The sequence below is a fragment of the Argopecten irradians genome, chromosome 6, assembly GCF_041381155.1.
Source record: "Argopecten irradians isolate NY chromosome 6, Ai_NY, whole genome shotgun sequence".
Lineage (NCBI taxonomy): Eukaryota > Metazoa > Mollusca > Bivalvia > Pectinida > Pectinidae > Argopecten > Argopecten irradians.
The window spans coordinates 23504250-23526654 of record NC_091139.1 but is presented as its reverse complement, the minus strand read 5'-3'; the positions used below and the strand labels follow the sequence as shown (position 1 = coordinate 23526654).

Here is a 22405-nt window from a genome sequence, read left to right as displayed (position 1 = left end):
AATAATTAATAGATATCTTATTTTATCTAATAAAAGAAAATTTGTTATTTCCCATTTTCCTTCTGGGTTGCATCTAATGTGCTATTTTTATCAAAACCAAGCGTTAATATAGAGGACAAGTTGGATGCATTGAGACGATGTAGACAATAAACATAAAACAAAACCTTTGTTTCGCATGTATACTATTTATTAGAAATATAAAGCAAATACTTAAATAAGATTATTTATCTTATTTTCACCATATAGCCTTGTTTACAATCAACAAATTCATGATCTAATCTTATACCAATGGTCTTAAGTAACTCTTCGTTGTTTTGTCTAAATTGCTTTATAAAAATAATTTTAATAGTTTAAAACATATTGCACTTAACGCATGATAAAAAGGTCTGAAATTTTCAGACATTAATTTCAATGAAGAAAACTTTTGTTCCGTATAGATTGAGAGAGGATGTAGAGTGACAAGTAGCTCTCTTACACAGTATAGCGGTGGTCTCAGATCTCAGTGTAAAAGCTTATAATTCTTACAGAAAAAGAAGTTAATAACAGAAAATAAAACTATTGTTTCAAAACTTGAAAAAAATTAAGAAAAGGAAACAAACAAAAAATTAAAACTAGATATTATGTATATAGAAGTTATATGTTTGTGTAAAAGCAAGAAATTTATCCATTCATACTTGCTGTCATATACACCACTTCAAAGCACATTCCTATGCAAAAATACAGATATATTGATATAAACTTCACATATAAATAAAAACTTGACATGCTATATATGTACATCCATTAACATCACTGTCTAGCTAGGTGGGGCAGTATCATACTCAACTCTGTCAGAACTAAAAGTTTAAAGCTTATTTGTAAATATATGCATTTTATGCTATTATCTAATCTATGATATTTACATTTGAAGTTAGTCTTTTTTAACCAATTAATAATTTACCTGGAAATGACCTGTATTTTATCTCCTCTGTATGTATCTGTGTTGTCAGTGACCTAAAGCTTCAGTAATGTAACATTACTATTTAGAGAAAAAATTTATCACAATTTTGCTGTACATGGTAGACTGTTAATTTAGTGTTAGACAATGCAAAAATACTATTTCTTTTCCAAATTAACCAATACAGTCCAATGATACAGTATACACACTTCTGTACAAGATCACTCCATATATACATTGTATTATAAAATGATTTCAGACGATTAAATCCCAATCAAGTCCAGTGATCACATGTATTATATTTATATATATATATATATTAAAACAATTCTTTTCACAGTAGTAAACAGTCACACAACAGTCAACAATATATAGCGACACGTTCAACAATTCTACCACTGACCACCAAAGGAAAATATAAAACAACAAAAAAATCCAGACATATGAGAATCTGAGAGGACACGATTCACCCAATAGACCTAGCACCATAGCTTCTATTGGCCATCAAGGCTGTCTTATAAGTGAAACAGACCTGTATACAAGGGGAAGTAAATCTAGTATTAGTTAGTAAACCAAGATGTTGTTGAACATCAGATAATTTCTAAATTAAGGGACATGTGTGCTTTACTTTTCAATTATCGAACACAATTACATGCCAAGAAATTCAGTTTGATTTTAATTTGTGATATTTATATAAAATACAAAGTTTTGCAGAAAAAATAAGAGTTTCCCAGCGGTAAGTCTGTGCTGTCTATTTAGGTTCTACAGGGTCCCCATATATAATCTCTTAATATATAAATACACATCTACATGTATAGATAATATCTTATAAGCTGTTATTTAAAATTATAAAACAAAGTGCTCTACACTGTACACATGTAGTCAGATCTACTAATTATATATATATACAGGTAACAAAAATACAGGTAATTACCAAACCTTTAGACCCTGCTACAACCGTTGCAATGAGGACTTGTTCCGTACAGAAACAAGTGAACATTTGGAGTAAATAATAACACACACACACACGTTCCCTCGCACGGTCTCACACAATGATACAACACTGGCATGGAAATGTTTAGCATTACACTGAGATATAGGTGGAAATGCTGCTTATCATAAATGCTAGATTTAAAATTGTGCATTTCACTATATCATATACATATGCATAATGATGTTTATACTTTTATCACAAACAAATGATTTAACAACAACAGTTTCTTAACACATGACCTTTCCTACAACATATGCACAATGATTTACACAGTACACACTAAAAACCTTACATAGTGTCCTACAAAAAATTAACCCATTGTTCTTAACACGGACCCAATGGGTCAGAACTGCTCGCCCACTGCCAGATAATGTAAGGCATTTTGGTAGATGCATATACATAAGCTTTTAAAGGAATCAGTCATACCAGATCTTTGTCCATTTAAATCAAGGTCATTTAGACAAACAAACTTGTCCTAGTATACTACTGGCCTAATATCAGGTCTCAATGTTTTGGAGAAGATGTTAAAAGTTGCAATGGACATAAGGATGGTCATAAGGATGTCATATGCTGCACTAAGCCATAGACTCATTTGCCCTCTAGACAGGTGAGATGCTCCAGGTCAACGGATCCCATGTAAGCACTATGTATAAAAAAAGTGTCAAATAGCAAATGATATAAAAAATTGTAACAATTTTCCTGGTTAATGAAGCATGATTTTCAAATTCAACACGTCTAAAGACAGGGCATAGTCATTACTGGTAACCATAGTTAAGCAAGCATAAGACAATATTTTTTTCAAAATGCTCTACTTACAATCAAAAACTTGTTAAAGAAAATCAATACATTTTTTTTATTAACGATATATTTGATTATGACCTGCAAGTGGAATAACCACAAAACAACTTCAAATATCACTTTTTTTTCGGAGGGTCAGTAGACAATGAAACAACAAATACAAAAGGATGTAAATGGTATATAAATGGTATACAAAGCAGAATAACAATGTATTGAAATATGTTACTAACAATTAGCTATGATATCATTCATACAACACACGTATAACACAACACACTCTCTCATATATAGGTATACATTTACAATATGCTGTTTGGGCGTAAGTGCGGCAATGATGCATAGCTTGTTACTATGTACAGATATCTTCATGCAAGTGTCTATTTATAACGCTGTGAATTATGATATTTGAAGAGAACAATTTACACTTCCTAGACTGTTACTTCAATGTGTAATTCTTTTGTTTGTTGATATTGTTAGATTATTTAACACCACAAGAGTGCATCACATTCACATCTCAAGGATATACGACTAAGTACAAACAAGCACCATACTTCTGGCATAATCAAACATTTGAATATGTACAAATGTATTGGAATCCATATTTGAAATACAAAATGTACGTGGTACAGTATGTTTCCAATTATAATGCTAACTCATGCTCTTGTGTCTACCACTAAATTAATCGCACATTTACTGTCGTGACTGCCTAACCGTAATACATCTGAGTAATTCAAACTCTTTGATTTTCCAAGAGAATGTTTTCTACGTTTGAGTTGCTTAAACTCTTCTTTATACAGTAAATGACATCTCTACATTGTTTGTATACATGACTAAATAAAACTTGTTTCAAAATTGACTCCTCTACCATATACTTTGACTCTTTAAGTAGCATTGATCTCAAAAACAAGTTATGCACCCGCCGAAATTCTCTACACATAGAGGATATGTATCATCCACTACAGTGACACTTCTACAGTCAAAGCACCATTTCTAAAATATCACATGATGACTGACGACCTATGGAGTTGTCCTGAGTAAGTGGACATCGGTCATCCAGGCCTAGGCTGGCTGTTTAGGCAGCTGCTATAGAGATGACCATGATGAGGGCCACGATACACGTCACGATGAAGTGGGCAAGTAACATGTTTCTCTTAAACCTCCGGCCCTGTAATGCAAAGGTGACATGTAAGTAAAGTCATCAAATTAAAAGTAATAAGAATTTCCCAACAGATAAACCTTGTAATACTGAAGACAGCTTTAAAAGATCAGCTATAAAACCAACCAATATTGTCTAAAAATTGGCCGACAGATCATAGCAAACGCAATGTCATGGACTTAATGTCAGTCAGTGTGAAATGTCTACATCCATAATGTCCATAATACATATAAGGATTGAACACTTTCATGCTAGCATTCTTGATTTTTATATCACTGGGTTATCTGTTCTTGTGGGTACTTATAGTTCTAACCAGATTTGACTCATTTCCTATAATGTGTTTTCCCTATATAAACTATAGTAAATTTGACTCCCTCCAAGGGGAAAATGTGAGACCCAGGGCCATGAAATTCACACTTTGTAAAGAGCCTTAAGACCATTCTATCACTGAACAGTATATTTCCATCACATCTTGAGCTGAGAATAAGATGCTTTTGAAATTTTAGTCATTCTTACTCCTTTTGGTCCCTCCCACAGCCCCTTGGGAGATGTACAGACCATATTCCCCATTTTGATTGGTCTTATGCCATAAAAGGGTTACCCAAAAATTTAGAGAATTTGATTCAGAGATTTTAGAGAGGAAGTTGAAAACGTAAATTGTTTAAGGACACACAAAGCCAGACAAAAGATGATTGCCTAATGCAGAGTTGTCTGCTCTTGTAGAAAGGTATTGCTTATTGATAGTTTATGTAAGAAAACTACAATGTATAAGCTGAAAGATACAACATTATACTAAAAGTAGCTCCTGTTAAGAGCAGATAATTTTAATAGGAAAATACATATGTAATCCATGTCTGTTGTACTTACAACTGGTTCAGGTTCTGGGATGTGGGCTTTAGGGTTGTCTCTTTTCTGAAACTCATATTTCTTCCTACGTTCTGTAAACAAACAATCACAGGATATGTTATTCACATTTCTTTGGTAAATAAAACAATACATGTACATCACTAGTTGTTACACAGTGACAGAGTACTGTACTCAGGGTGCTGGAGCACCTTTCCGCCACCACTGCTATAGGTATGCTGGGTATAGCAAACAAGACACTTTATGTACAATACACATATTTTATATTCATGTACACTGTACATTTTTTTTTCTATATTATTCAAGTTTTTTTCAGAATTGTGTATTAAAATACTTGTTACAGATATGCTTATTTCTCTGTTCAATTCTATTCCTTACAACAGTCCAGTAAAATTAACAAAAATTGTACATCATATTATATATTGTAAGAGATATTAACATTAACTTTAAAGATACCTTTATTTTTCTTGTGAGTACAACACTGATGGACCTCAAGGGTGATCTCTACAATGATGTGGAACAAAATGTAGATACACAGGATCCAGGTGGCCCACCATGGTACCATCGCTTTACCAAAGTCCATCCCAATAAACATGGCAGGAACTGAAAACAACGACACAATCATCTAATCATTTAACATCTCATTCAATTCTACAGTTAAATCATAGTTTTCAAATCATTTTCCATACCTTATAAATCTTTAAGCAAGAGTTACACTTCTATCATTTTATTCTTGTAAGATAATAACCAAGTAATAACTCCATTAATAGGAGACATTGCAAACCCTTTATAGTTTACTCAATTCCCCAATAGACAGACAGACAGATGGACTGACAGATAACCCGAATCCAGTATAGCCCCCCCCCATCCCCCACCCCCCTCCCCCCTTAACTTCGTTTGCTGGGGGTATAACAACTCTGTCATAGGAAGAACAATGTATTAGAATTTGGTTAGAACTTACTAGCTAGACACCAGGCTATCGTGCCGAATGCCCAGTGGAACCAGTTAAAGACAGGGCGACACCGATGATCATCCTCAGGTCGGATCAGAGCTATGATGGGCTGAAAAAATAAAAGACAAATCAGAATACAAATATAGGATGTACAGTTCTCTCACACAAAACATTATAGGAGTAACTTTTGAGAGATGATCTGTATAAATTAGAAAACAGGCATTTTGCTTATCATGTCTATAGATTTTTTTTGTGCCACAAGCATTGATAAATTAACAAATGAAATTATTTATAATTCTGAAATATCAAGTTAAGAGCAACACTGTTAGAACTTGAACTGTAAACAAATTATCAAATAAATGCATGTGTAAACGTTTCACAAACGTTGTTATTTTCCAACACAGGATGAGACAAGATGTAACCGGATGAAGTAAGACAGGTTTCTTTGTTTGATTATATCAAAAACCTATTAACTACCAGGGTCATGTAAGGATGGAAGTGAGACATGGCATGGTTACACACTATATACTGTAAAGTTCTTACCACCCCCTCAGTGTTTAATTTAGCTAAAATCGCAAAATGTAAAACCTCATGTAACATAACAAAATCATACTGTTACAGCAATATTACAGTCTGGCATATGAATGACGTTTTCAAAGGCGACATGAAAATAAAACTGCGAATAAGTTCCAAAGAGTATATCACATTATTTTACACCTGTTAAATTTAACAAGTGTACAGTATATGCCCCATAACAATGGAGTTGTTTGTTGAATACCAACTTACGTTGAGGATGATACAGATGAAGATGATGATACCGAGGATGGGATGAGCCTTGTAGGGGAGATAATCAGCCTTACTGTAGCCGTCCACCTCAACGAAAATGAGGATCACACCGATGACAACGAGTAGGAACAGCCAGGCCATACAGTTCAAATGTCCCTGGAACATAACAATGTATTAGTTCTCTCTGATTCAGTAAAGATGCTGCCATTAATATACACAGCATGCTTACAAATACTTATCTGGCAATTAGTATTATAGATTTATTATGCTGTAATATTATAGCATCATTAACAGCCAGTGTCACATCAATTAACTTACATATTAAAACAAGCATTAATCTAGACTGTGTAATCCAATTAAATTGGAAATACTCTATTAGAAATGCTATTTAATCTGAAATGACCCTCCATCAACTTGCTGTCATTGTCTTTCTTAAGTTACAGTGAAATCTTTTCATTCTCTCTAGACTTCAAAAGGCATGACTGCAATATAATGTAAGATCAATTTTAGCTATCATGTGTACATTCTTAACTACATATACTTACAATGAACCAGTATCTCTGTCCAAAGAACCTCTTGTTGGGCCACATAGGTTTGTAAAACTTAGTGAGTAGCAGACCAGTTGTGCCAAAAAATGCCCAGGCCAGAATCATAAGGATACCTGTAACAATGAAAGTATCATGATGAGATTATTCTTATTTCATTGTGAGATGTGAGATCGTCTTAGATAACTGAACACATGGTAAACATTGACTAAGTATTATATCACCAATTTTATCAAATCTTGAAAGCCTTATATAAAATGCTACCACTCATGTGATGAGAGTTGTTGAACTCACCGTGTCCCTTTACTAGTGGGTAGCGGGCGTAGTCCCCAATATTGGCAGTAGAGGAGAGTGTGATCTGGTCAGGGGAGGAGAGAGGAATCTCACCCACACCAAACTTGTGGGACGCTGTTTCACCTGCAGTAAAGCACTTTTTTAGGTTGTGTTCTCAACATAAATAACTCCTATTATCTTCATCTAAGACATGTTTTCAATTAAAAGTATGAAAAGAACATATGATGAATGTTGAAAATTACACAAACCAGTATAATTCAGGAATATTTCTCCTGGACACATGTATTAGGAAAGCAATGAAATTAATACTTTCTTAAAACTAAAGTAAAGTAATGGTGTATTATCTACAGCTCTGTGACCCCCCTCAGACCCCCCTCAGATGGCTGTATACCTAGACAATTATTTATGATATTTACCCGACTCTGCGACCCCTCTAGACATGATCAGATGGCTGTATACCCAGACGATTATTTATGATAATTACCCCACTCTGCGACCCCTCTAGACATGATCAGATGGCTGTATACCCAGACGATTATTTATGATATTTACCCGACTCTGCGATCCCCTCTAGACATGATATGATCAGATTGCTGTATACCCAGACGGTTATTTATAATATTTACCTGACTCTGCGACCCCTCTAGACATGATCAGATTGCTGTATACCCAGACGATTATTTATGATATTTACCCGACTCTCCGACCCCCACTAGACATGATCAGATGGCTGTATACCCAGACGGTTATTTATGATATTTACCCGACTCTCCGACCCCCCCCCCCCCCTAGACATGATCAGATTGCTGTATACCTAGACGGTTATTTATGATATTTTACCTGACTCTGCGACCCCTCTAGACATGATCAGATGGCTGTATACCCAGACGATTATTTATGATATTTACCCGACTCTGCAACCCCTCTAGACATGATAAGATTGCTGTATACCCAGACGGTTATTTATGATATTTACCTGACTCTGCGATCCCTCTAGACAGGATCAAATTGCTGTATACCCAGACGATTATTTATGATATTTACCCGACTCTCCGACCCCCCATAGACATGATCAGATTTCTGTATACCCAGACGGTTATTTATGATATTTACCCGACTCTCCGACCCCCCCCTAGACATGATCAGATTGCTGTATACCTAGACGGTTATTTATGATATTTACCTGACTCTGCGACCCCCTCTAGACATGATCAGATGGTTGTATACCCAGACGATTATTTATGATATTTACCCGACTCTGCAACCCCTCTAGACATGATAAGATTGCTGTATACCCAGACGGTTATTTATGATATTTACCCGACTCTGCGACCCCCCCTAGACATGATCAGATCGCTGTATACCCAGACGGTTATTTATGATATTTACCCGACTCTGCGACCCCCCCTAGACATGATCAGATTGCTGTATACCCAGATGGTTATTTATGATATTTACCCGACTCTGCGACCCCTCTAGACATGATCAGATGGCTGTACCCAGACATTGGGTAGTCCTTGGTATCGGGGTGGGGTACCTTCTCAAACCGACATCTCAACCGGCCATGAAGGAATTGACCCTCCTCAGCTATGATACCTGCCTTGGGCTGTAACAGAGCAGACAAAAGTGTTACTCTTCTTGTATCTGTACAATAATTTATGATAAATTTCAAGTATTTTAATAGAGTATGTCCTTACTAAATCTTCTGTATACTTTGTCTGTTGTCATCCTGAAATATCATGATCAAATGCCACTATATATGATCTTGACTATAACTGGTTTCAGTTTCTCCTGATTTCCACAGATTGCACATGCTAACCTTTTGAACCGGATGTTCTGGCCGCAAACAATTACATGACATCTTTATTTCATGTGGCGTAACCATGGGGGCATTGTCAATGACATCATCAATATCAACATGCAGTTACAAGACCCATGTCATGGTGAGGACACAGTTTATGTAGAAATAAAATAATCTTTCCCTACCTTGAGGTTTTGACAACGAAATCATAATCTGAGTGGGAATTCATAAATGTCCAACAATCGGTAAAGCCTTGGTTCGGACATTCATGAATTGCTATTCGAGTTGAGATTTTGTTGCCAACTTGGCACTCTCTCAAAGTAAAGAAAATTATAGTCTTTCAGAATTCCGATGAAAATATCTTCGCTTATGTGTGGTATATATGTCATGTAGTGATTATATAGTAGGGAGCTTGCCTTCATGGTTCTGTAGTTACTTACATTTTTGAGCCTGTGAGTGTGGTGGTCCTCACTCCTGGCCAGGAACACCTGTGTCAGACCTGTGGCTCCATTGTGGACACACTCCATCACCAAGTCTCCTCCCTATATAGATTGAAACATACACATATTCACTTCCACAACACAATATATAAGCACCATACATTCTAAGGAAGATGTCACAATATCTATCGAATGCAACAAATGGTCGTTTGTCTTTTTATACAGATTTTCTTACACTGATTAGGAACCCCTGTCACAAATAAAAAGTTCTATTAAATCCAAGCTCCAAATATTTCTGGTTGATTTTAAGTTCCCCATCATAGTTCCAATGTTTATACTAGAAACAACCATAATAAAGGGTCCTACCCGCCACTAAATTGACCCTGAAATGCAATAAATGTAGCATACTGTTCTAGCAGACATATTTTGTTCTCCCACCCAACAGAAAGTATTCCCATCATGCTAGTGAAAAAGAACACCCCTAAATATCACTTCTCATTGAAATCATACTATTCATAAAATTTTAATTCCCTTTTAGGGACCACTACGGCCATTGTGGATTTCCAGACCTTTTCAAAACGAATTCATTATCCCCCACAAAATGCATGTATATACTTCTCATATAAAATTGAACCACTTTTAAATTCTAAGCCTTTTAGAGTAACCCCGCTTCATAATGGTCATCTTGAATTTGTCTTAAATTTTAAACTCCTATTGCACATCAGTTACATACTATCAGCTTGTTACTACTTTTAGAGGAAACATCTGAGGCCCTAATAAGCTTCCTATTCACCTTCCAAACTTTCTAAAGTATTTCACACTTATATATAGAAATTTAAACATTATATTAATATACTTTTGCTTGACATTGTCTAAATCATTACATCTGTACAATATTGCCTGAGAGCCTTACCCATCGTGTGTCATCAGATATAGCAAGTGACACGTATCGGTCAGTGATTCCGTCGGTGATACCTCCAACCTCAAATCTGTACCGGTTTCCTCCCAAGTGGACCCATGTAGCAATGTACTGACAGTAGGGCTCCCAACAGCCCTCAGGGATCCGGAAACAGCCTTTCTTGGATCCACAGTCCCGAGTGTTTATCGGGTCAATTAAAGGAAGCCTCTAGAAATTATAATTGACAGGTACTTGTTAGTTTAGATATCATCTACATGTGTTTGTTCTAATACAATGTTCTTGATATTATCAATATAGGTTCAAATATTTCAGTTGTTGACAGATTTTAAAATGCCAATCATATGAGATCATATATTCTTAAAGTTTCCTGGCTTCTTCATGGGATTTCTGGCTATTATGTTTTTTATGTATAATCACCCTTTAACAATGAACCTAATACAAGATTCCTTGTAACATTTCAGAGGACTTTCTGTTAAACAATGATATGAGGAAGTCTTTTTCTGGGCTCAATAGGTGTGAGGCTAACCCAGACAGTGAGAATCATGCTATCCAGTAATGGGGATTAAACATACATTTGGATCTGTGGGTCGTTTATCCATTGGAGGACCGTTCTTGTCCAGGACAGGCTCGGAGAGTTCTCGCACCCAGAAACTGTTTCCATCCTGAATGAAAGTGGCCCTATAGTAAAAGAAAAACATACTATTAAATCCAGTGACATGATTATTGTTTTATGGAATGTAAAGTGAGTTATAGAATCCCATCCCTGATTTCATTAGACATACAAAGTCAAACTATGAAATGGGATCGTTTGTGCCTGAATTCTTTCATCGCTATGTTCGCATCAAAACTATCAATTGTATACTAACCAATTTTTTTTAATTGTATTAGAAAACATTTAGCAAGGGTTTTCTCCCCTATTCTGTATGGAGTTGGAACCTCTGTTGAGAGAGAGATGCTCCATGTCCATACCATAACATACAGAGCACACGTACATTTGTTATCATAATCACCCAGCTCATACCCTGGTACAGAAACCCAGTGGAGTGTTGAATATAGGTGTTCTTAACCGAGAAACAAGCTAAATACATGTACACAGATCAAAGGATGAGAGATGTCAGTATGTAGATCAACTGATACCTATCTATGAATTGTTATGTGTATAACCTTCATTCAGGAATTCATGCCTCTCAGACACATGATAATCATTTCAGTAATAGTGCAAAAAGAAAAGTAGATATACTACCGAAGCACATAAGTATTTATCACATAATCCGTCTGATATCTGGAGATTTTACCTGTATAATACTTTTCAACATTTCAACATTTCAACAATACATCATTTCTATTGGTGGCCGAGGGAGTGAACAAATATACTGATAGATATGCAACGCTTTATAATCTGAGTAACATTCAAAATTATGTCTGGTCAATGTTCTTTATACTCATCATTTCAAACTCAGTTATGGATGTAAAGCTGTAAAGTATTTGACCCCTGTGACATTGAATAAAGGTCAAGGTCATTTATTTGAATGAACTTGGTAGTCGTTTATTCCAGCATGCCACATGCCCAATATCAGGTCTCTAGCCCACTTGGTTATTAAGAAAAAGTCGTTTAAGAGTTTTTAGCCTATTTGACCCCTGTGACCTTGAATGAAGGTCAAGGTCATTCATTTGAACAAACTAAGTAGCCCTTCATCCCAGCATGTCAAAGGCCCAATTTCAGGTCTCTAAGCCTCGTGGTTATATAGAAGTAGTCTGTTAAAGATTTTCACCTATTTGACCCCTGTGACCTTGAATGAAGGTCAAGGTCATTCATTTGAACAAACTTGGTAGCCCTTCATCCCAACATGCTATAACTCAAATTTCAGGACTCTAGGTCTCCAAGTTTTGGAGAAGAAGTTGTTTAAATGGAAAAGTTGACGCCGGACAACCGGACAGACGGACCGCCAGACGACGGACGCTGCACCATAGCATAAGCTCACTTGCCCTTCGGGCAGGTGAGCTAAAAATGAAAAGCAATCTTTAAGACCAGTGTTTATAGCATGCTTTAATGGTGGGCCCTTATAGAATTACCTGAATACAATAGGACCCTTCATTGTCACGTCTGGCTTCCACACAAGACGGACGTTTTTCTTCGCTTGGTTGGCATTACTTTGTTTTGTGGCACGCTGTAAAATAAAACAAATCAAAGTACTGTAAGTACTGAACTGAAAAAGCATTGATGTAACAAAATTTTAGTTCAAAGAAGGCAAATATGTCATTAGTAACATTTTAGGGTGTGTATTTTCTTGCAAGTCCCATGTCATTATCAAGTTGGGTTATTTATCTTCCAAATATTCATTTAATTAATTTTGGATAAATTGTTGAGATTGCAGACAACCATTCCTCCTCATATCAAAAGATGAATCTAAAAATTATGAGAAGATTTTAAGAAAATGCTAGAAAATTTCTTTTAGATTTAAACTTTGAACCTATCTTGAATTCAACAGTTTCAACAAATATTTACAGTCAGTGTCATGTAAACTTTTCTCTAATGTTTGAATATAATTGTCTGAATAACAAAATAAAGAAAAAAAATTTGTAGTTATGATTATTTGATAATTGATCTTGAGGACAAGGCCATGGAGACCTACAGCTAATAACAATCTGCAGTAAAATGACAACAAGGGAAACATTAAGACTCCATTAAGAAGAAAGTATAATCTGACACATGGATATCCCTTGATGGTATTTTTACAAAGTTCATGGCTTATGCTGCAAATGTTGTTTACAGGCCTCATTTATAAGGAACTATGTGCAATGCATATAATATACAAGTATTTTTTTCCGATGAACTATGTGGTACAGATCTATTACAGGAGGAAAGGGCAAAAGGCAATTAATTAGATAATTTTCAAGAGAAGAAATGAAATGACAAAAACTAAGGGTCAAATGTTCATTTAAAGAATTGGTTACTGCATCAAAATCAAAACTGAATTGTTTTGAATTATGTTTATTCAAAAATACTTTAATACAAACATGAAATAACATCACAATACATTATTTTTTTCTAGTTCTCTTCTGTGATACACACAATGTATTCAGGCATATTAGTAAGTAAAGAGCAGTTCTTGATACTTTGCTGCAATATTGAAGAAAAGTCATATCTTAAAGTTAGATTCAGTATGATACTGTCTCTATATAATGCATAAAATGGACACTGAGAATTCTTAACAGCATATTAAAACAACCATTCTCAAAATCAGTGTGTTACTTGTATACATTGACATGTACATTGGACCCTCGATAATCTGGACACCTTCGTTCCCAGCCTAAACCGCCCAGATTACAAATTTTCCGGACTGCCGAATTTCGTGTACCCTAGTCAATTTTGAAATTGTCATGTACAAGTTACTCTCCTTGACCTTGTAAATCAATGATCGGTTTTTATGTTTATGTACTAAAATAAATACTTTTTTTGTTATGTTTTAAAGGTTTTTTTTTTAATTATGTTAAGAATATGAAATTAACGTACATGTAATCACACATTATTGGCAACTTGTTGTTAATGTCACATTACTTACAACTTTTTGTACATATATTGGTAACAAGATCAGAAACAGTTGTAAAAACATTTGATAGAGGCATCAACTAATGGGAACAACCAATGGGCTATGTCACAAGAAGCGTTAAAATTTGTGTCATTTTTGTGAACACACTGCACAAAGTCAACAAGTAAAACTGTTTAATATGTTTCTGTTGTAGCAAATAAATGAATGTCATTCCATATACAATGTACTTATATGGCCGTGTCACAGATGTGAATCATTGAAATATACATTGTAGTAATGATAATTCAGGCGTGATGATGGGTAAATAAATTATCAGTTTATATTATAAATGTAGGATATTTCTATATATATCTAAATGCAAAGTTACTCGACACTCGCTAATTGTCATCACTTGATGTTTTGCAACATTACAGTCAATGGGACAGAATTGTAGTTCTGATAATGACCGTCTGTCAGAACATATATAGTGTGTTTCATTCAAGCCAAGAAAATTATTTTTGTTTGTATGAATTTTACAACAAAACAGAAAGACTAACATGTGAGTCAGTCTGTGAAGTTAAAAGTTTAAACACCTTCTATCTCTCCACAGATTAATAACAATCGGCAGTATGTCAAATGGTGACAACTCTTTGCAAAAGTTGCAAATATACTGGATTTACTTTTTTGTATTTTTGTGTTTTAATTGGCATTACGAAACAATGCGAATGAGAAGCGCCAATCCATATGCTTGTTGTCCAGAGCTACATGTATGTTGTCGCAGCTAGTTTAATATATGCCTGGTAGTCATCCTTAGAATCATTTCACTGCTTCCAAAGTAATCCTGATAATCTCCAGTCTTCAACAATTATGAATCTGCTTCAGATGACTAGCCAATGAGTCCTGTAATTATAAAATTTAACATATATATCAATATTCTTAATTTGTTATAAAAAAGTTACAGAAATCATCTAACAATGACAAAAGGAAGAAATGGACTCATGTACACAAGTACTTTGAGTTAAAGATGCTCCACCGCCGACAGAGTATAAATGATATTCATCATTTGAACAATAATTAGTGTTTAATCGTGTATGCATAAGTCTAATTAACACAAAAAATAATATAAAATAATTAATTTTGCCTTTGGGTCAAGCGCAATCAGTACTTTATTCCATATAGGATATAGTGCTACAGATTTTTTTCGGGATGCAATTAATTATTTTATTTATATTTTTAACTTGAAGTGAAATTGGAGCTCAAACTTTTCAACGGCGGTAATGGTGTAAAGTAAGTAACTTTTGTAACTGAAGAAAAATACTAAATTGTCTGCTGCCGTTTTTGATAGTGAAAAATACAATTTGTCAGCGGTGAAGCATCTTTAATATATTAGCATCATAATTAATTTGTCTCCTATACCTGATACACATTGATAAAATACAATGTTTTTTACTGTTAGCAAAACTTACTTTAAACCAAATACTGTAATATTGAGCAAGTGTAAATTTACCATGTATTACAGTGCACAGGTTATTGTTTATTTTGGTAAGTGTTATTATAAATTCTCTGAATCCATGAAGTTATATATGTAGTGACTGTTTAATCGATGTTTTAAGTTCATACCGCCAATTTCGAAATCCCAGATATCAATTGTCTTAAATAAATCTAGCATTACAATTCTTCTATTTATCTAAAGAAATTCTGTATTCACATGTGTATTACACACATATATACGTATTGTGTATGGATCTATATCATGCATTGTTTTGCCTACAAATAAACACATGCTTTGTGATGTTTATAGACATATTGACAATCTGGTAAATTGACTCTATGCATTAATATTAAATTTGATGTCATCGCATTAGAAAATAATACCAAAAATGAATCTTGTCAACTGCTAATTATATAACAACAAACTACTTCAAATTTAAAGTGATATTCAATTTTGTTGCGTTGTAATAAAATAAAACGTCGATTATATGGATGTTAGCAGGAATTCACACATACTCATGATGTTGTAAGTTCACTTAATGTGCCGATGTCTGTCAAATAGTTCATATAATTATAATATACCGACCCATAGGCGTGATAGGCAAAGAAGCAAAACGAAATGAAACTTACGATTTTCACTGCTTCTGTCTCCAAATACGAAAAGAATTCCGAAGTTTACTAGCAAGGTGGCTTGCAACATGCAGTGTTCAAATATTCTTCGGTGTTTTTCTGATATGAGAATGTATTTATTACGCTCGATAATTAAATGGAAAATATCTCTTGACTTGCAAGTTTACATCACATGTCCGCTTTGCGTGATGACGTCTTTGTTTACATTCGGCCGTTTACACTATTGCTGAGTGTCACGATATTTCATTGTATCTGTATCCGTGTATTAAATATTCCCTCGTTAATGAAAGGATGCGTTAGTTGACAATCCGTGCGAAATGATAAGGAGCCAGCGTAACTCAGAATTTATCGTGTTTGTTAGCTTCTGCATAGATCACCCAGACGCTTGATGCGTACGTAGTTAACAAGCGTCTGTTTGAGTGAGACTTGGTTAAATTCAGTGGGCCATCGTAATGACATGATCACAATACGAACGTACCTGTTCTCCAAAATGACTATCAATATAATACATGTAAAAACAAACAACTTTTGTATCTTTCTTACGTCGGGATGAATTAAAAAATTGTCATTACATAATAGATTATGAATGTATACATCAAACTACAATTATGATCTGACACATGGATATCCCTTGATGGCATTTTTACAAAGTTCATGGCTTATGCTGCAAATGTTGTTTACAGACCTCATTTATAAGGAACTATGTGCAATGCATATAATATACAAGTATTTTTTTCCGATGAACTATGTGGCAAAAGGCAATTAATTAGATAATTTTCAAGAGAAGAAATGAAATGACAAAAACTAAGGGTCAAATGTTCATTTTAAGAATTGGTTACTGCATCAAAATCAAAACTGAATTGTTTTGAATTATGTTTATTCAAAAATACTTTAATACAAACATGAAATAACATCACAATACATTATTTTTTTCTAGTTCTCTTCTGTGATACACACAATGTATTCAGGCATATTATTAAGTAAAGAGCAGTTCTTGATACTTTGCTGCAATATTGAAGAAAAGTCATATCAAAGTTAGATTCAGTATGATACTGTCTCTATATAATGCATAAAATGGACACTGAGAATTCTTAACAGCATATTAAAACAACCATTCTCAAAATCAGTGTGTTATTTGTATACATTGACATGTACATTGGACCCTCGATAATCTGGAAACCTTCGTTCCCAGCCTAAACCGCCCAGATTACAAATTTTCTGGACTGCCGAATTTCGTGTACCCTAGTCAATTTTGAAATTGTCATGTACAAGTTACTCTCCTTGACCTTGTAAATCAATGATCGGTTTTTATGTTTATGTACTAAAATAAATACTTTTTTTGTTATGTTTTAAAGGTTTTTTTCCCATTTAATTATGTTAAGAATATGAAATTAACGTACATGTAATCACACATTATTGGCAACTTGTTGTTAATGTCACATTACTTACAACTGTTTGTACATATATTGGTAACAAGATCAGAAACAGTTGTAAAAACATTTGATAGAGGCATCAACTAAATGGAACAACTAATGGGCTATGTCACCAGAAGCGTTAAAACTTTGTGTCATTTTTGTGAACACACTGCACAAAGTCAACAAGTAAACTGTTTAATATGTTTCTGTTGTAGCAAATAAATGAATGTCATTCCATATACAATGTACTTATATGGCCGTGTCACAGATGTGAAACATTGAAATATACATTGTAGTAATGATAACTCAGGCGTGATGATGGGTAAATAAATTATCAGTTTATATTATAAATGTAGGATATTTCTATATATATCTAAATGCAAAGTTACTCGACACTCGCTAATTGTCATCACTTGATGTTTTGCAACATTACAGTCAATGGGACAGAATTGTAGTTCTGATAATGACCGTCTGTCAGAACATATATAGTGTGTTTCATTCAAGCCAAGAAAATTATTTTTGTTTGTATGAATTTTACAACAAAACAGAAAGACTAACATGTGAGTCAGTCTGTGAAGTTAAAAGTTTAAACACCTTCTATCTCTCCACAGATTAATAACAATCGGCAGTATGTCAAATGGTGACAACTCTTTCCAAAGTTGCAAATATACTGGATTTACTTTTTTGTATTTTTGTGTTTTAATTGGCATTACGAAACAATGCGAATGAGAAGCGCCAACCCATATGCTTGTTGTCCAGAGCTACATGTATGCTGTCGCAGCTAGTTTAATATATGCCTGGTAGTCATCCTTAGAATCATTTCACTGCTTCCAAAGTAATCCTGATAATCTCCAGTCTTCAACAATTATGAATCTGCTTCAGATGACTAGCCAATGAGTCCTGTAATTATAAAATTTAACATATATATCAATATTCTTAATTTGTTATAAAAAAGTTACAGAAATCATCTAACAATGACAAAAGGAAGAAACTGGACTCATGTACACAAGTACTTTGAGTTAAAGATGCTCCACCGCCGACAGAGTATAAATGATATTCATCATTTGAACAATAATTAGTGTTTAATCGTGTATGCATAAGTCTAATTAACACAAAAAATAATATAAAATAATTAATTTTGCCTTTGGGTCAAGCGCAATCGGTACTTTATTCCATATAGGATATAGTGCTACAGAATTTTTTCGGGATGCAATTAATTATTTTATTTATATTTTTAACTTGAAGTGAAATTGGAGCTCAAACTTTTCAACGGCGGTAATGGTGTAAAGTAAGTAACTTTTGTAACTGAAGAAAAATACTAAATTGTCTGCTGCCATTTTTGATAGTGAAAAAATACCATTTGTCAGCGGTGAAGCATCTTTAATATATTAGCATCATAATTAATTTGTCTCCTATACCTGATACACATTGATAAAATACAATGTTTTTTACTGTTAGCAAAACTTACTTTAAACCAAATACTGTAATATTGAGCAAGTGTAAATTTACCATGTATGATATATTACAGTGCACAGGTTATTGTTTATTTTGGTAAGTGTTATTATAAATTCTCTGAATCCATGAAGTTATATATGTAGTGACTGTTTAATCGATGTTTTAAGTTCATACCGCCAATTTCGAAATCCCAGATATTAATTGTCTTAAATAAATCTAGCATTACAATTCTTCTATTTATCTAAAGAAATTCTGTATTCACATGTGTATTACACACATATACGTATTGTGTATGGATCTATATCATGCATTGTTTTGCCTACAAATAAACACATGCTTTGTGATGTTTATAGACATATTGACAATCTGGTAAATTGACTCTATGCATTAATATTAAATTTGATGTCATCGCATTAGAAAATAATACCAAAAATGAATCTTGTCAACTGCTAATTATATAACAACAAACTACTTCAAATTTAAAGTGATATTCAATTTTGTTGCGTTGTAATAAAATAAAACGTCGATTATATGGATGTTAGCAGGAATTCACACATACTCATGATGTTGTAAGTTCACTTAATGTGCCGATGTCTGTCAAATAGTTCATATAATTATAATATACCGACCCATAGGCGTGATAGGCAAAGAAGCAAAACGAAATGAAACTTACGATTTTCACTGCTTCTGTCTCCAAATACGAAAAGAATTCCGAAGTTTACTAGCAAGGTGGCTTGCAACATGCAGTGTTCAAATATTCTTCGGTGTTTTTCTGATATGAGAATGTATTTATTACGCTCGATAATTAAATGGAAAATATCTCTTGACTTGCAAGTTTACATCACATGTCCGCTTTGCGTGATGACGTCTTTGTTTACATTCGGCCGTTTACACTATTGCTGAGTGTCACGATATTTCATTGTATCTGTATCCGTGTATTAAATATTCCCTCGTTAATGAAAGGATGCGTTAGTTGACAATCCGTGCGAAATGATAAGGAGCCAGCGTAACTCAGAATTTATCGTGTTTGTTAGCTTCTGCATAGATCACCCAGACGCTTGATGCGTACGTAGTTAACAAGCGTCTGTTTGAGTGAGACTTGGTTAAATTCAGTGGGCCATCGTAATGACATGATCACAATACGAACGTACCTGTTCTCCAAAATGACTATCAATATAATACATGTAAAAACAAACAACTTTTGTATCTTTCTTACGTCGGGATGAATTAAAAAAATTGTCATTATATAATAGATTATGAATGTATACATCAAACTACAATTAGATACTTACATACCAAAATCCTGACAATTCCTTTATTTAGTGTTACCCAAACCGGATAATTACATAAATATATGCAAATGCTGGCGAGAATTAGGCCACCGATCGCTACCACTGATGCAAATTATCCTCAATATTTTTCAATTATAGACGTTCATGTTATAGTTTTTGTAGACATGTTTGAAACTATTCTATTTAATGAAATACCATAGAAGTTGTTTAACTGCACTATGGCAGCATACTTTGTTCTAGGAAACTGAGGAAAAGAGAAAAAAAATCGCATGCAAATGAGAGGTCAATCGCATTTAATTTAGTGGGTCATCCCGGGCCGTAGCAATACTGGAAAAGCACTTTAATCAACATACTTAGAACATGCAAGGGATTTTATGTCTCCACGCTTTAAATAAGTGGAATTACAAATACGTTGCTAAAGTTATGATAACACGCCTGAGTTCCGTTTGAAAGACCGGAAAAAAAATTTTGCGTCCGGTACCTTGTTCAATTTTGAAATTATCAAACATGTACAAGTTCTAAAGTCATAACATTAATACACATGGTTTTTTATGCATAATTACAAATTATAATTCACTTTTTTGTGATACTAAAGAATAATGTTGTTAAATAACAATTGTATGTAAATTAACTTAACATGTAGGAAACCATTGCAAGTTTTGGCAACTTTATTAAGCAGTTGGTTTACCTCAGAGACATCGCTGGCCTCACTGTTCTTGCAACCATGGCATGGTATACTGCTGAATAACTAATTTTGTAAATTAGTGTACCAAACAAATTATTAAATTGACATGGGACAATTTGATCCAAAGTTTCCCAGAATATGTTAAAAATCAAACTTATCATTACATTTAGGGATACACTGTGCAGCACAAGGTACAACTCAAATTAATCTATTTTTCATAACACTTACCAAATTTTCAAGTTACATAATGCAAAAACTGTTCCATGAAAAATTCTTAGCTAATATTACAATGAATCACAAAAAAATTGGGGGCTTATTTTCCTATAAGGTTTTAAATTACTTTTTGGATTTAAGAAAAAATATTATTCTTACATGGATTATATTATCAATATTCAAAATTTATATACAATCAAATGTGTTTTGGCAATTTTATCAGGTAAATTTTGACAAATTGAATTCCACCTCTTATAATTATTGCTTTCATCTAATATTCAAAAATTTGGACTTTCAATGGGTAAATGTAAATCGTCCTACTGAACACGTTTCACAGATGGAAAGTGTCCGAATTAAATGCAAGCTTGCTTAACAATGAAATTTCAGTGGGATTTTTAACAAAAGTTAAGAATAATTTAATTTCTCCATACACACTTTTTTTTTTTGGGAAAACTCTTTCCAATTTATTACTGAAGGGGTAAAGCTATAATTTCCTGTTTGTATCTCAGGCAATTGATTCTGTCACATATCATTAGGTGTTACACAATTACGACTAGAGAGAAACATCTGTCCCACCTGGTTAACTAAAAAGGGATTTGTTAGTCAAAATAGGGTCAATGTGTAGCTGTGTATCTTTGCCCTGCTTTCTACCACACAGTTGTATTCAATAATCATTTTACACTACCTGACCTTTAACAATTCAATTAACATTTTATTTGGATGTTTCTTGATTCTTTCTCAAAAGTACCCTAAGTTTTGGTGTACTTTCGATTTCAAATAAATAAGACACACTTTTGAACCTTGATACCCCCCTGAGTTATGTGGTCTTTGACATCCCTAGACATTGTGCATTAGAATTCTGGGGATGTTAATCTCTATAGTTCCTGGTCATAGTTAACATGTACTTGCTTTCAATTCAGAAATAATAAACTACTTTTCCGCAGTGAGAGCAATGATACAAAGGGAATTATGGTAGTAAATAAAGAATTTTTTACATTTACTTTAGGAATATTTCTGGACATGCAGCTAGAAATATTAATATTACCACCAATCCAGTACCTTACATTCAGTCCCCAATTGATATATTTTTTTTGGAATTCTGAAAATTGGAGGCCTTGGTAAACTTATCTAATTAACAATCTGGTACGTGACTTTTTTGAAGCACAAAAACTAGAATAAATTTTCTCCTGTGAAAAATACTGGCCAGT

At 33.9% G+C, this 22405-nt stretch overlaps 1 protein-coding gene across 1 annotated transcript in view; it reads right to left on the bottom strand.

The window, feature by feature from the left end:
- Positions 1 to 165: 165 nt before the first annotated feature.
- Positions 166 to 22405, bottom strand: part of LOC138325381 (putative ferric-chelate reductase 1 homolog) — a gene marked incomplete in the record, with an annotated part of 37933 nt that continues 15693 nt past the window's right edge. The window contains 12 exon segments of the mRNA XM_069271007.1: positions 166 to 3894; positions 4753 to 4823; positions 5206 to 5352; positions 5711 to 5810; positions 6488 to 6643; positions 7033 to 7148; positions 7327 to 7449; positions 8785 to 8932; positions 9568 to 9669; positions 10481 to 10693; positions 11059 to 11164; positions 12560 to 12654. Of these exon segments, the coding sequence (XP_069127108.1) occupies positions 3802 to 3894; positions 4753 to 4823; positions 5206 to 5352; positions 5711 to 5810; positions 6488 to 6643; positions 7033 to 7148; positions 7327 to 7449; positions 8785 to 8932; positions 9568 to 9669; positions 10481 to 10693; positions 11059 to 11164; positions 12560 to 12654 (1470 nt within the window).